The sequence below is a fragment of the Oncorhynchus keta genome, chromosome 2 (genome assembly GCF_023373465.1).
Source record: "Oncorhynchus keta strain PuntledgeMale-10-30-2019 chromosome 2, Oket_V2, whole genome shotgun sequence".
NCBI classification, from domain to species: domain Eukaryota; kingdom Metazoa; phylum Chordata; class Actinopteri; order Salmoniformes; family Salmonidae; genus Oncorhynchus; species Oncorhynchus keta.
In genome coordinates this window covers 55353559-55368905 of record NC_068422.1, presented here as the reverse complement: position 1 = coordinate 55368905, position 15347 = coordinate 55353559, and the positions used below count along the sequence as shown (strand labels likewise).

General features: G+C 45.1%; 1 protein-coding gene across 3 annotated transcripts in view; it reads right to left on the bottom strand.

Annotated features, from left to right (window-relative positions):
- kif6 (kinesin family member 6) overlaps positions 1-15347 on the bottom strand; it is a 198922-nt gene that overhangs the window by 50470 nt on the left and 133105 nt on the right. For all 3 annotated transcript variants that reach the window (XM_035800834.2, XM_052478795.1, XM_035800840.2), the window contains 2 exons: positions 1695-1797; positions 286-341 (listed from right to left, as the gene is read on the bottom strand). In XM_035800834.2, the coding sequence (XP_035656727.2) occupies positions 286-341; positions 1695-1797 (159 nt within the window). The remainder of the gene's footprint in view (positions 1-285; positions 342-1694; positions 1798-15347) is intronic.

Below are 15347 nucleotides of genomic sequence, written 5' to 3'. Positions count from 1 at the left end.
TATGACGGTGTCACATTGAAAGTCACTGAGCTCTTCAGTAGGGCCATTTTACTGCCAATGTTTGTCTATGGCGATTGCATGGCAGTGTGCTCGATTTTAAATACCTGTCAGCAACGGGTGTGGCTGAAATAGCCGAATCCTATCATTTGAAGGGGTGTCCATACTTTGTTTATATAGTGTACGTATACATCGAATTTGTATGCGGTGAGTCATGACTTACAAGAATAATATTTTAATGAGTGGCTATAAGGTTGTGCTAGCATATGGTGCTTGTATGTGACTTACTGACTCCGTTTCTGGCTTCATTCACCTCCTCCCCATATGCTTTAGCCTCAGCAAACCTACACAGAAACAAAGATATCAGTAGGCAAACATTTCTTGCAAAACCCTGTTTCTCTTTCTGTACCTGAGCCATGTCAGGATAAAGGGATAGTTCATGAGAAGTCCTCATAAGGATAGTAAAACAAAGTGGGGACATTTCGCCGGTCCCTATAAGGAAAAGGTCTAGTTTAGGTTTAGGGTTACTATTAGGGTTAGGGTTTAGGAGTTGGAGTCTCCGGTTAAGGTTAGGTTTGGGGTTAAGGTTAGGGTTAGGTTAAGAGTTAGGCTTAGTGTTAGGGGTTAGGAAAAAAAATATTTTGAATGGTAATCAATTGTTTGGTCCCCACAAGGACAGTAAAACAAACGTGTGTGTCTGTGAGTTTGACTATATGTGAGAGAATGTGCTTGTGAAGGGAAGAACACAGAAAGCCATTACCATCACATTTAACAGGGCTCCGCTCCCCTTCAATTCATGTCTGTACCAAAAATGGGGGATCGGCGAGGAGAGAAAATGAAAAACTAAAAGATATGCCGTTGGAGGTATGGGCCTACTATTCAGTGTCCTTGTCTATCAACAAGATGAGTGAACTCATGTACACTCCCCCTGTATTTAGACAGTGAGGCAAAACATTTACATTTGTCTCTATGCATAATTTTGGATTTGAGAGCAAATGTTTAATTTGGTCAATTTCATATGGTCACAAGCTTGATGTAGTCATTGCTTGCAAGAACTATGGGACCAAATACTACACTTTTGACTACTTTGATAGACTATAAGTCAATTTGTCCAAACACTTCAAACTTTTCAAATGGGGGGCTAGATACATAAAGTGCTTTCATTTCTAAATCGTAAAACAGATTTGTATGAAAATACCCTTAAATTAAAGGTGACATTCTGTACTATTGACTAATTTGATACATCTCGAACATAAAATGCTGAAGTATAGAGCCAAAATAAAAATGTTAGCTTCACTGTCAAAATACATATGGAGGGGAGTATATCCTGACCCAATGACCCCAAACAGAGTGGACAGACAGCAAAACATCTCCAAAAGCATATTGCTCTGTTTTGTACAGACCTAAACTGTCCTTGAGCACGCTACCCAGCAACATTCTGCAAATTAGTTTGGTTACTGTTATCCTGGTACACTCAAAATATTTCTCACGTTTCACAGAGGTACAACTCAGTTCACAAGAGGACAAATAAAGTTACTATCAATTTCTATGCACATAGGATAAGTTCAAAGTCTGTTCAAGTGCTATCGATCTATTTTCAGGGTTTATCAACCGTAGCAAACTTTCAGATTAAAAACTAGGAACAACTGGTAAACTGAAATTGACGTTCCCAACAAGGCCTCCCCTTGCCCTCTGACCTCTGTTTGAGCAGGGCCTTGTTGTCCTCGATGGTCAGCCGGTCTTCATGGTCTCTCCTGAAGATCTCAAAAGCCTCCTGTTTGCCCATCGACAGCTTGGACGCTGAAGAAGAATGGAGGGAGAAAGAATCATGAATGCCCATAATTTTTAAACAGTATACCCACATGGCAGTCATAGTCACTAACCAGGTTTCCATCCAACCTTTTTATGCGAATAAAGTATACTTCTGATTTAAAAAATTCACGACAGGCTTGGTGGAAACAGAACATTGGTCGGTAAATGAAATGTCGACAAAACTAAATTCAATAATGCTTGAAATGTCAGTGGAAATACTTTTATGCGCAAATATTAATATAATAACAATCATATCGAAGTAAAGTTCAGGTCACGCATGCAGTTTTTTAGGCTACAGACTAAATAAATGATGACACATTTCACAGGGTGGTGAAATGAGCTTGATGTTCTTTTTCGAAAAATATCACGGGTCTTATTCTGGTGACATGATCACTGAACGCTAGGCTGCCCATTTGACAAATAAAAATAAACTCGCTCTTTTGTCCATAATAATCTCATGTAGACTATACAGTATCTGCGAGCTGTTGGCAAGAGCACGCGTGTCAATACCAGAGTGGGCACACTCGCTATATACCACAATATTTGATGACAAAACCATCAGTAGAGTTGAAAATGCGATGGAAACCCATTTAACTTGTATTTTTTTTTATTCAGGAATTTAACCGCAAAAGGTATTTTTATGTGCATTATGTCATAGCGCACAGCTTTTTATCTGCAAAAGTCAATTTGATGAAAATATATCTCTGGTGGGAAAATGTGCAAATTGTTTTCATTTTAGAATATGTCGCCCATTGGTGAATTTAGGTATTAGGCAACATGGGCAGCCGCCCCGGGCGGCATCTTGCCGGGGGCGGCATGGGGAACCGGCACCAAAACAATTGTAACGGTGATATTTGCGCAATCGGTTTTCTATTGCTCATTTGCATGTCACGCCAATGATATCATGTGACTATGTGGGACTGTGGTTAATTAACCTTGTCGGAGTGGGCGCTCTGATTCTAGTTTGTGAGCTAGGCAGGCTACTGCCTGGGAAGGTCTCCCACTAAGAAGTACGTGATGGCGAGGGGGGGCAGGGGTAGGTTGACCACAGGTCTCCCCACTAGAATACTGAGGTAGGGGGAGCGGGGGAATCTATCAAATAGAGCACCTCTAACTTTGTAAAGTACTAATGCAATTAGTAAAATCAGTATGATATGCTACCACACTGTGAATATATAATTCACAGACAGCGAGTCGCCAACATCAAGTCGGAGTCAGAGGCTGAGACGTCTATGGTCTCTACTCCTCCCGTTACGGGGTCTGAGACGCCAAAGCCTCCCACCATTAGCTCTGACAAATTGAAAACCCTAGTCATTGGCGACTCCATTACCCGCAGTATTAGACTTAAAAAGAATCATCCAGCAATCATACACTGTTTACCAGGGTGCAGGGCTACCGACATTAAGGCTAATCTGAAGATGGTGCTGGCTAAAGCTAAAATTGGAGAGTATAGGGATATTGTTATCCACGTCGGCACCAACGATGTTACTATGAAATCGTCAGAGGTCACCAAGCGCAACATAGCTTCAGCGTGTAAATCAGCTAGAAAGATGTGTCGGCATCGTGTAATTTTCTCTGGCCCCCTCCCAGTTAGGGGGAGTGATGAGCTCTACAGCAGTCTCACAACTCAATTGCTGGTTGAAAACGGTTTTCTGCCCTTCCCAGAAGATAGAATTTGTAGATAATTGGCCCTCTCTCTGAAACTGACCCACAAACAGGACCAACAGGACCAGGCCTGGCCTGTTGAGGAGTAACGGACTCCATCCTAGCTGGAGGGGTGCTTCTCATCTTATCTACAAACATAGACAGGGCTCTAACTCCACTAGCTCCAAAATGAGATAGGGTACAGGCCAAGCAGCAGGCGGTTAGCCAGCCTGCCAGCTTAGTGGAGTCTACCACTAGCACAGTCAGTGTAGTCAGCTCAGCTATCCCCATTGAGACCGTGTTGTGCCTCGACTTAGTTTGGTCAAAACTAGACATGGCAGTGTTCGCCTTAGCAGTCTCAATGGAATAAAGACCTCCTCCATTCCTGCCATTATTGAAAGAGATTGTGATACCTTACATCTAAAAATAGAGCTACTTAATGTTAGATCTCACTTCCAAGGCAGTTATAGTCAATCAAAATTTTGATGTGATTGGCCTGACTGAAACATGGCTTAAGCCTGATGAATTTACTATGTTAAATGAGGCCTCACCTCCTGGTTACACTAGTGACCATATCCCCCGCGGATCCCGCAAAGGCGGAGGTGTTGAAAACATTTACGTTTTCGTCTTTTGAGCTTCTATTCATGAAATCTATGCAGCCTACTCAATAAATTTGTATAGCTACTGTTTACAGGCCTCCTGGGTCATATACAGCGTTCATAACTTTTTCCTGAATTCCTATCGGACCTTGTAGTCATGGCAGATAATATTGACATTATTGGTGACTAATATTCACATGGAGCAGTCCACAGACCCACTCCAAAAGGCTTTCGAAGCGATCATCGACTCAGTGGGGTTTGCCCAACATGTCTCCGGACCTACTCACAGCCACAGTCATACTCTTACTCACTTTTGATAAACAAGGCAAAATGGCTGCCTTCCAAGCAAAAGTTGTGCATAAATTCTGGACAACACAAAGATTCCTAGGGAATCTCCCCAGAAAGGAGAGACGGGTTAAAAAAACTAACTAAAAAGGTCAGAGATAGGCTTGGCGATTATAGGGGCAGCAAACTTAAAGAAGAAAGGGTCGTGCTTGGCCCTCCTAAACCATCTTACCCAGATGTTTTTGGGGGTCAAGTTTAAGGAGCTCCTTTAGCACGTTGGACTCGGTGACCACCTGCAGGGAGAAACTTTGTAGCGGGGCAAGGGGGAAAAGAGGGAGGCGAATCGGGGCTAGTCGCATTAGAAGGGGTGGGAGATAAGGAAATGTTGGACGGGCAAGGAGGCATGGCTGAGTCAAATAGGAATCCTGACTTAATGAAGTGGAACCCTGACTTAATGAAGTGCTTCTTGTCAGAAACAACCACATCATCAACATTAAGGGACATGGGTAGCTGTGAGAAGGAGCGTTTATTCTCCAGGTCTTTAACCTGTTAGTCCACTAGGGGCATTATTTCATTTTTGGATAAAAAGACGTGCCCATTTTAAGCGCAATATTTTGTCACGAATCTTGACTAGAACCAAAAAATGTGATCATATTACTCCAGTTCTAGATGCTCGACTATGCTTGGAATTGATAGTTTTGGAAAGAAGACACTCTTACGTTTCCAGAACTGCAAAGATTTTCACTGTGAGTGCCTTATAACAAAAGCTTCAGGCAAAACCAAGATGTTTGAGCGACCAGGAAATGAACAGGATTTCTGAAGGTACGTTTTCCATGATCGCCTTATATGGCTGTGAATGCGACAGGAATGAACGGACACTTTCTAGTGTTTCCCCAAGGTGTCTGCAGCATTGTGACGTATTTGTAGGCATATCATTGGAAGATTGACCATAAGAGACTACAATTGCCAAGTGTCCCGCACGGTGTCTGCGTGGAAATTGCTGTGCGCAAAAACCAGCTACCAGTATTTTTCCATCCGAATCAGAGAACAAAGAAGGCTTCTAGGACTGCCATTTCAATGAAGAGATATATGACAAAACACCTTGAGGATTGATTAAAACAACGTTTTCCATGTTTCAGTCGATATTATGGAGTTAAGTTCGGAAAAAAGTTGGGTTATTTGTCGGGGCTAGGGTCAGTCTGTTCTATCTGGAGTATTTCTCCTGTCTTATCCAGTGTCCTGTGTAAATTTAAGAGTGCTCTCTAACTTCTCTCTTTCTTCTAACTTTCTTCTCTATAGACTTGTAGGTGACTGAATTTTCGGTTAGTTTCGCTCTGTAGCCAAATGCATAGTAACAAACGAAGAACGATGTGTCCTACACAAGAATCTTTCAGGAAAAACTGGACATCTGCTATGTAACTGAGAGTCTCCTCATTGAAACATCTGAAGTTCTTCAAAGGTAAATTATTTTATTTGATCCCTTTGCTGGTTTTAAATTGTGAATATGTTGCGTGCTAAATGCTAACGCACTAAATGCTAAAGTCTAGCTATCACCACTCTTACACAAATTATTGATTTTCTCTGGTTCTAAAGCATATTTTGAAAATCTGAGACGACATGATTGTTAAGAAAAAAGGATAAGCTTGAGAGCAGGCATATTTATTTCATTTCATTTGCGATTTTTAGAAATCGCTAACGTTAGTCGTTATGGTAATGAGCTTGAGGCTGTAGTCAAATAGCCTGACCGCATGAAGTGCGTCAGAAACAACCACATCATCAACATTAAGATGGGGCGGACTATGAGGTTAACCGTTTTCCAGAACTTCTTGGGGTTAGACCACAGTCAAACTAGGGGCTGAACCTGTTTTTAATTCTCATTTTCTTTATAGGGGCTTGTTTGTTAACAATACCACTGAAAATACTGTATCAAAAAGAAGGTCCAAGCGTCTTCGACAGAGACAGGGATCAAGCTGATTCTGTACCAATTTACTGAGGCCAGATCATGAAGGATAGATGGCTTGCTCATTAAAGTTTTTTAGCAAGCATCTATGACAAATCAGGACAGGTGATTTCACTGAGCAGCCATTACAAATAGAGGCTGTAAAACAGTGATCACTAAGGTCATTACAGAAAACACCAGACTGATACCTATCAGGATTATTTGTGAGGATAACATCGATGAGAGTAGCCTTTTCTGGGTGTTTGGAGTCATACCTTGTGAGACTGGTACAAATCTGAGAAAGATTTAGGGAGTCCCATTTCTATAGGACTTGGTCAAGTGGTATAAGCATGTCCCAGTTTAGGTCACCTAGCAGGAAAAATTCTGACTTTGTGTAAGGGGCCAGGAGAGAGCTTAGGGCAGGTAGGGTACAGGCCGGTGTTGATGGAGGACGATAACACCCAGCAACAGACAATGAAGAGCTATTTGAAAGTTTAATGTTTAAAACTAGCAGAACAAATTGTTTGGTGACAGACTTTGTGGAGACAACCGAGCACTGAAGGTGATCCTTGGTAAAGATTGTCACTCCCCACCTTTGGAAGATCTGTCTTGCCGGAAAAAGTTTATAACCAGAAAGGTTAACATTAGTATGCAAAACACTCTCTTAACCACGTCTCAGAAATGACCGAAACATCTTGATTGGAGCTATGAATCCACACCTTCAATTTCTCCATTTTAGGTAATAAGCTTCTAGTATAACGTGCAGAAAACCCAGGTTTTTACGAGAGCAGAAATCAGTGAAACAGATATCAGAGCACAAGTCAGAATTGGTGCTAGCAACAGTAGATGGGCCAGGGTGTACATGCACATCTCCAGATATCATGAACAGTAATACAATCAAGGCACGACAGAGGATAGGGAGAGCTCTGCAGTGTTGATTTATTACATTTCAATGTGCATTAGATGGCAACAATATCATATTATACCTGCTAATCGGTACCTGCTATTACATGCGAGCAGGGCTTAGAGCAAAGAATGGACCTGCCTCGCAGATGTAATTCCACTCTCTGAAATGTCATGACATCCCAGCAGGCAGAGACCGCAAGTCATCATAATCCTGCCACATAGCAGGAACACCCCGTCTGTCCATCTCTCTTCTTCATGCACTATAAAACCAATATGGGTGGCGCGGAAGAAGATACAGTCGTATGTTGCTTAAAAGACGAATTAAGCCGGAGTAGAAGGTAAGAAGGGGCCAAGCGTATGACAGCTCAGAACAGATCGCAGGGTCTAGACTGCAATTGAAAACACAGAAACCTACGTTCCTGGAGGTCAGGTACAGTTTCACCACTCGATGGATGTTACAACTGTATCAATACTAAATGTTTGTCTATTTGTTATTGTAGTTGGGGGGTGGGGCTTTAGCAGCTTGTTATGCTGTCTAATTTAATGTTATATATTTGTCTAATGGGAATGACTGAGCACTTAATTTCACCGCATATTTAGAGGTGTTATTACTGATGACAGCTGAAGAAAGGAGACCGACATGATAGGCCTAAAATAAAGGTAGCCTACACAGGGCTTGGTTTTCAATCATATGAAACAGTAAACCAGCATTGGTTAAAGGAAATCAACATCTACAGTAAAAAAAAAGGTGTCGTGGGTGTGGAGTCAGACGCAGGAAACAGAGAGTGCAATGCTGTGCTCTTTAATGCACTTAAACGCAAAACTGGGTGCTCACAACCAAACTGCCTCAAACACGGGGGACGAAAATAGTACAACAGAATACACGACCTGAAACAAACATGTTCCTCTACTACATAACCGAAGGTCACAATCTTTGTGCGGGATTAATTATTCTTTCCTTTTGTTAGAATTTGACTTTTTCATGGCTTGAAGTCAATTAAAGACTGGGTGGATTATATATATTTTATAAATCAGCATAAGTGCCAAGCACACGTTAGTTGTCAATTTCATAATGTAAAAACTGCCTCTCTGGCAGTTTCGTTTCAATTAGGTTTTATTAAGAAGCAGGAAATCACGTGAAGAAGTGTACACATCAAATTGTGGGATTCTGTTTTACATATAAGACAGTAATAATTTATATTTATAAGAAAATGGATACAAAACAACACAAAAATGAAGTGAACTACTGTAACTCAGCAACACACTGTATGTGGGCGACACACTGTATGTGACTGCAATCGAAAGAATATAGATTAAAAAGGCTCCAACACTGACCCCTATGGAACACTGCATGTGACTGCAGACTGTTAATAGTGATATATTGCTGCTCAAGAGACCGGTGTGCTCTCTTACACACAACAGGAAGATGTTAGCCATCTGATGTAATACAGCACACAGGTGTAATACAGCACACACTGAGGTAGTTGAGGTTGAGTAGAAGATTCCCTGGCATGAGGGCATTCTTTCCCTTAGAATGCACTCATATACAGTGCATTCGGAAAGTATTCAGACCTCTTGACTTTTTCAACATTTTGTTCAGTTACAGCCTTATCAATCTACAAACAATACTCCATTATGATGAAGCAAAAACAGGCTTTTAGACATGTTTGCAAATGTATAAAAAAAAACTGCAGAAATATTGCATGTACATAAGTATACAGACCCTTTACTTAGTACTTTGTTGAAGCACCTTCGGAAGCGATTACAGCCTTGAGTCTTCTTGGGTATGACTCTACAAGCTTGACACAACTGCATTTGGGGAGTTCCTCCCATTCTTCTCTGTAGATCCTCTCAAGCTCTGTCAGGTTGGACGGGGAGTGTCGCTGCACCACTATTTTCAGGTCTCTCCAGAGATAATCAATCGGGTTCAAGTCCGGGGCTCTGGTTGGGCCACTCAAGGACATTCAGAGACTTGTCCAGAAGCCACTCCTGCGTTGTCTTGGCTGTGTGCTTAGGGTTGTTGTCCTGTTGGAAGGTGAACCTTAGCCCCAGTCTGAGATCCTGAGAGCTCTGGAGCAGGTTTTCATCAAGGATCTCTCTTTGTACCTTTGCTCTGTTCATCTTTCCCTCGATCCTGACTAGTCTCCCAGTCCCTGCCGCTGAAAAACATCCTCACAGCATGATGATGACACCACCATGCTTCACCGTAGAGATGGTGCCAGGTTTCCTCTAGACCTGACGCTTGGCATTCAGATCAAAGAGTTCGGTCTTGATTTCATCAGACCAGACCAGACCAGACCAATCTTGTTTCTCATGGTTTGAGAGTCTTTAGGTGCCTTTTGGCAAACTCCAAGCGGGCTGTCATGGCCCTTTTACTGAGGAGTGACTTCCATCTGGACACTACTAGAGGTCGACCGATGGCCGATCGACATGGGCGATTAATTAGGGCCAACTTCAAGTTTTCATAACAATCGGAAATCTGCATTTTTGCACGCCGATTATGGCCGAATACATTGCAATCCACGAGGAAACTGTGTGGCAGGCTGACCACCTATTACGCGAGTGCAGCGTAAAAAGGAACTTGTGGCTGCAAGGAGCCAAGGTAAGTTGCTAGCTAGCATCAAACTTATCTTATAAAAAACAATCAATCTTCACATAATCTGTAAAAGGTGCGTGTTGGTGGCAGGGAAATCAGGCGCAGAATATAAACAGAATCATTTAACAAGTGCTGAATAAACTTTAAAAAAACTAAATATACAAAATAACTAAAGTACAAAACCCGTCGCACAACAACATAATATTTGCACATCACATACAATCAAACGATCTCTGACAAGGACATGAGGGGAAACAGAGGGTTAAATACACAACATGTAATTGATGGGATTGTGGAACCAGGTGTGAAGGAAGACAAGACAAAACCAATGGAAAATGAAAAACGGATCAGTAAGGGCTATAAGGTCGGTGACGTCGAATGCACAACACCACCCGAACAAGGAGAGGGACCGACATCGGCGGAAGTCGTGACAGTACCCCACCCTCCCTGCCTCACGTCGGCACCGACCTCGGGGGCGACCCGGAGGGCGAGGCACAGGCCGATCCGGATGGAGACGGTGGAAATCTGGCAGCATACAAGGATCCAACACGTTCGCCACCGGGACCCAGTATCTCTCCTCCGAACCATAGCCCTCCCAGTCCACGAGGTACTGAAAGCCCCTCGCCCGACATCTCAAATCCAGTATGGAACGAACGGAGTACGCCGGGGCCCCCTCGATGTCCAGAGGGGGCGGAGGAACATCCCGCACCTCAGACTCCTGGAGCGGGCCAGCCACCACCGGCCTGAGGAGAGACATATGGAACGAGGGGTTGATGCGGTAATCGGGGGGAAGCTGTAACCTGTAACATACCTTGTTCACTCTCCTCAGGACTTTAAATGGCCCCACAAACCGCAGATCCAGCGACCGACAGGGCAGGAGGAGTGGCAGAATTCGGGTCGATAGCCAGACCCTCACTGCGGTGACAGTCTTCCGGCGCCGACAGAGATGGCCGCCTCGCTTCGCGCTCCTAGGAAACTATGCAGTTTTTTGTTTTCTTACGTGTTATTTCTTACATTAGTACCCCAGGTCATCTTAGGTTTCATTACAGACAGTCGAGAAGAACTACTGAATATAAGAGCAGCGTCAACTCACCATCAGTACGACAAAGATTATGACGTTCACGAAGCGGATCCTGTGTTTTGCCTTTCAACCAGGACAACGGAATGGATCCCAGCCGGCGACCCAAAGAACGACTTCGTAAAAGAGGGAAAGGAAGCGGTCTTCTGGTCAGACTCCGGAGACGGGCACATCGTGCACCACTCCCCAGTATACTTCTCGTCAATGTCCAGTCTCTTGACAACAAGGTTGATGAAATCTGAGCAAGGGTAGCATTCCAGAGGGACATCAGAGACTGTAATGTTCTTTGCTTCACGGAAACATGGCTCACTGGAGAGATGCTATCGGAGTCGGTGCAGCCAGCTGGTTTCTCCACGCATCGCGCCGACAGAAACAAACATCTTTCTGGTAAGAAGAGGGGCGGGGGCGTATGCCTTATGGCTAACGAGACGTGGTGTAGTCACAAAAACATACAGGAACTCAAGTCCTTCTGTTCACCTGATTTAGAATTCCTAACAATCAAATGTCGACCGCATTACCTACCGAGGGAATTCTATTCAATTATAATCACAGCCGTAAATAATCCCCCCCAAGCAGACACATCAATGGCTCTGAACAAACTTTATTTGACTCTTTGCAAACTGGAATCCATACATCCTGAGGCTGCATTCATTGTAGCTGGGGATGTTAACAAGGCTAATCTGAAAACAAGACTCCCTAAATTGTATTAGCATATCGATTGAGCAACCAGGGCTGACAAAACCTTGGATCCCTGCCTACAGACAGCAACTAAAACAAGAAGCTCCCACGCTGAGGTCTGTCCAACGCTGGTCCGACCAATCTGATTCCACACTTCAAGACTGCTTCCATCACGTGGACTGGGATATGTTTCGTATTGCATCAGACAACAACATTGACGAATACGCTGATTCGGTGTGCGAGTTCATTAGAATGTGCGTTGAAGATGTCGTTCCCATAGCAACGATTAAAACATTCCCAAACCAGAAACCGTGGATTGATGGCAGCATTCGCGTGAAACTGAAAGCGCGAACCACTGCTTTTAATCAGGGCAAGGTGACCGGAAACATGACCGAATACAAACAGTGTAGCTATTCCCTCCGCAAGGCAATCAAACAAGCTAAGCGTCAGTATAGAGACAAAGTAGAATCTCAATTCAACGGCTCAGACAGAAGAGGTATGTGGCAGGGTCTACAGTCAATCACGGATTACAAAAAGAAAACCAGCCCCGTCACGGACCAGGATGTCTTGCTCCCAGGCAGACTAAATAACTTTTTTGCCTGCTTTGAGGACAATACATTGGCACTGAAACCAAAACATGCGGCCTCTCCTTCACTTCAGCCGAGGTGAGTAAAACATTTAAATGTGTTAACCCTCGCAAGGCTGCAGGCCCAGACGGCATCCCCAGCCGCGCCCTCAGAGCATGCGCAGACCAGCTGGCTGGTGTGTTTACGGACATATTCAATCAATCCCTAACCCAGTCTGCTGTTCCCACATGCTTCAAGAGGGCCACCATTGTTCCTGTTCCCAAGAAAGCTAAGGTAACTGAGCTAAACGACTACCGCCCCGTAGCACTCACTTCCGTCATCATGAAGTGCTTTGAGAGACTAGTCAAGGACCATATCACCTCCACCCTACCTGACACCCTAGACCCACTCCAATTTGCTTACCGCCCAAATAGGTCCACAGACGATGCAATCTCAACCACACTGCACACTGCCCTAACCCATCTGGACAAGAGGAATACCTATGTGAGAATGCTGTCATCGACTACAGCTCCGCATTTAACACCATATAGTACCCTCCAAGCTCATCATTAAGCTCGACCCCGCCCTGTGCAACTGGGTACTGGACTTCCTGACGGGCCGCCCCCAGGTGGTGAGGGTAGGCAACAACATCTCCACCCCGCTGATCCTCAACACTGGGGCCCCAGAAGGGGGCGTTCTGAGCCCTCTCCTGTACTCCCTGTTCACCCACGACTGCGTGGCCACGCACGCCTCCAACTCAATCATCAAGTTTGCGGACGACACAACAGTGGTAGGCTTGATTACCAACAACGACGAGACGGCCTACAGGGAGGAGGTGAGGCCCCTCGGAGTGTGGTGTCAGGAAAATAACCTCACACTCAACGTCAACAAAACTAAGGAGATGATTGTGGACTTCAGGAAACAGCAGAGGGAACACCCCCCTATCCACATCGATGGAACAGCAGTGGAAAGGGTAGTAAGTTTTAAGTTCCTCGGCATACACATCACAGACAAACTGAATTGGTCCACCCACACAGACGGCATCGTGAAGAAGGCGCAGCAGCGCCTCTTCAACCCCAGGAGGCTGAAGAAATTCGGCTTGTCACCAAAAGCACTCACAAACTTCTACAGATGCACAATCGAGAGCATCCTGGCGGGCTGTATCACCGCCTGGTACGGCAACTGCTCCGCCCACAACCGTAAGGCTCTCCAGAGGGTAGTGAGGTCTGCACAACGCATCACCGGGGGCAAACTACCTGCCCTCCAGGACACCTACACCACCCGATGTTACAGGAAGGCGATAAAGATCATCAAGGAAAGGACAACAACCACCCGAGCCACTGCCTGTTCACCCCGCTATCATCCAGAAGGTGAGGTCAGTACAGGTGCATCACAGCTGGGACCGAGAGACTGAAAAACAGCTTCTATCTCAAGGCCAATAGACTGTTAAACAGCCACCACTAACATTGAGTGGCTGCTGCCAAGACACTGACTCAACTCCAGCCACTTTAATAATGGGAATTGATGGGAAATGAAAATATATCATTAGCCACTTTAAACAATGCTACCTAATATAATGTTTACATAGCCTACATTATTCATCTCATATGTATACATATATACTGTACTCTATATCATCTACTGCATCTTTATGTAATACATGTATCACTAGCCACTTTGTTTACATACTCATCTCATATGTATATACTGTACTCGATACCATCTACTGTATCTTGCCTATGCCGCTCTGTACCATCACTCATTCATATATCTTTATGTACATATTCTTTATCCCCTTACACTTGTGTGTGTATAAGACAGTAGTTTTGGAATTGTTAGTTAGATTACTTGTTGGGTATTACTGCATTGTCGGAACTAGAAGCACAAGCATTTCGCTACACTCGCATTAACATCTGCTTACCATGTGTATGTGACAAATACAATTTTATTTGATTTGATTTGAGTCTGCGCCAACTTTCTGCCGCAGTACGGCGCGCAGAAGGTAGACATGGGCGGCCTCCCATGTTTCCTCCGCACGCCGGAATTAGTCGTCCACTGCAGGAGCCTCGTTCTGACTGATGCCAAGGAGCCAGAACCGGCTGATACCCTAATACACACTGGAAGGGAGAAAGGTTAGTGGAGGAGTGGCGGAGCGAATTCTGGGCCATCTCTGCCCAGGGCATGAACGCTGCCCACTCCCCCGGCCGGTCCTGGCAATAAGACCTACCCACATCCTGATTTACTCTCTCCACCTACCCGTTACTCTCGGGGTGAAAACCTGAGGTAAGGCTGAACGAGACCCCCAGACGTTCCATGAACGCCCTCCAGACCCTCGACGTGAACTGGGGACCTCGATCAGACACTATATCCTCAGGCACCCCGTAGTGCCGGAAGACGTGTGTAAATAGAGCCTCCGCAGGCTGTAGGGCCGTAGACAACGGGAGGAGACGACAGGACTTAGAAAAACGATCCACAACGACCAGATTCGTGGTGTTACCCTGTGAAGGAGGAAGATCAGTCAGGAAATACACCGACAGGTGCGACCATGGCAGTTGTGGAACGGTAAAGGTTGTAACTTTCCTCTGATCAGGTGTCTAGGAGCCTTGCACTGGGCGCACACCGAGGAGGAAACATAAACCCTCACGTCCTTAGCTAAAGTGGGCCACCAGTACTTCCCACTAAGACAGCGCACCGTCCGACCGATACCAGGATGACCAGAGGAGGGTGAGGGTGGGCCCAAAAGATCAGCCGGTCGCGGACAGCCAACGGCACGTACAGACGCCCAGCCGGACACTGAAGGGGAGCGGGCTCTGTGTCCGCGTCTAGCTCCCACACTACTGGTGTAACCAGGCAAGAAGCCGGGAGTATGGGAGTGGGATCCATGGGCTGCTCCTCTGTGTCATACAGCCGGGACAATGAGTCTGCCCTAACGTTGTGAAAGCCTTGTCTGTAGGAAAGGGTTAACACAAAACGGGTGAAAACCATGGCTCACCTTGCCTGGCGAGGGTTCAGTCTCCTCGCCACCCGGATGTACTCCAAATTGCAGTGGTCAGTCCAGATGAGAAAAGGGTGTGGCAGAGAAGAAGAAGCCACAGTGGCGGAGCTTAGATGACATACCCGAGCGCTGAGAGAGCACCTCTCCTATCCCAGCCTCAGACGCGTCCACCTCCACTACAAACGCCAAAGAGGGATCCGGATGGGCCAACACGGGAGCCAAGGAAAACAGAGCCCTCAGGTGACTAAAAGC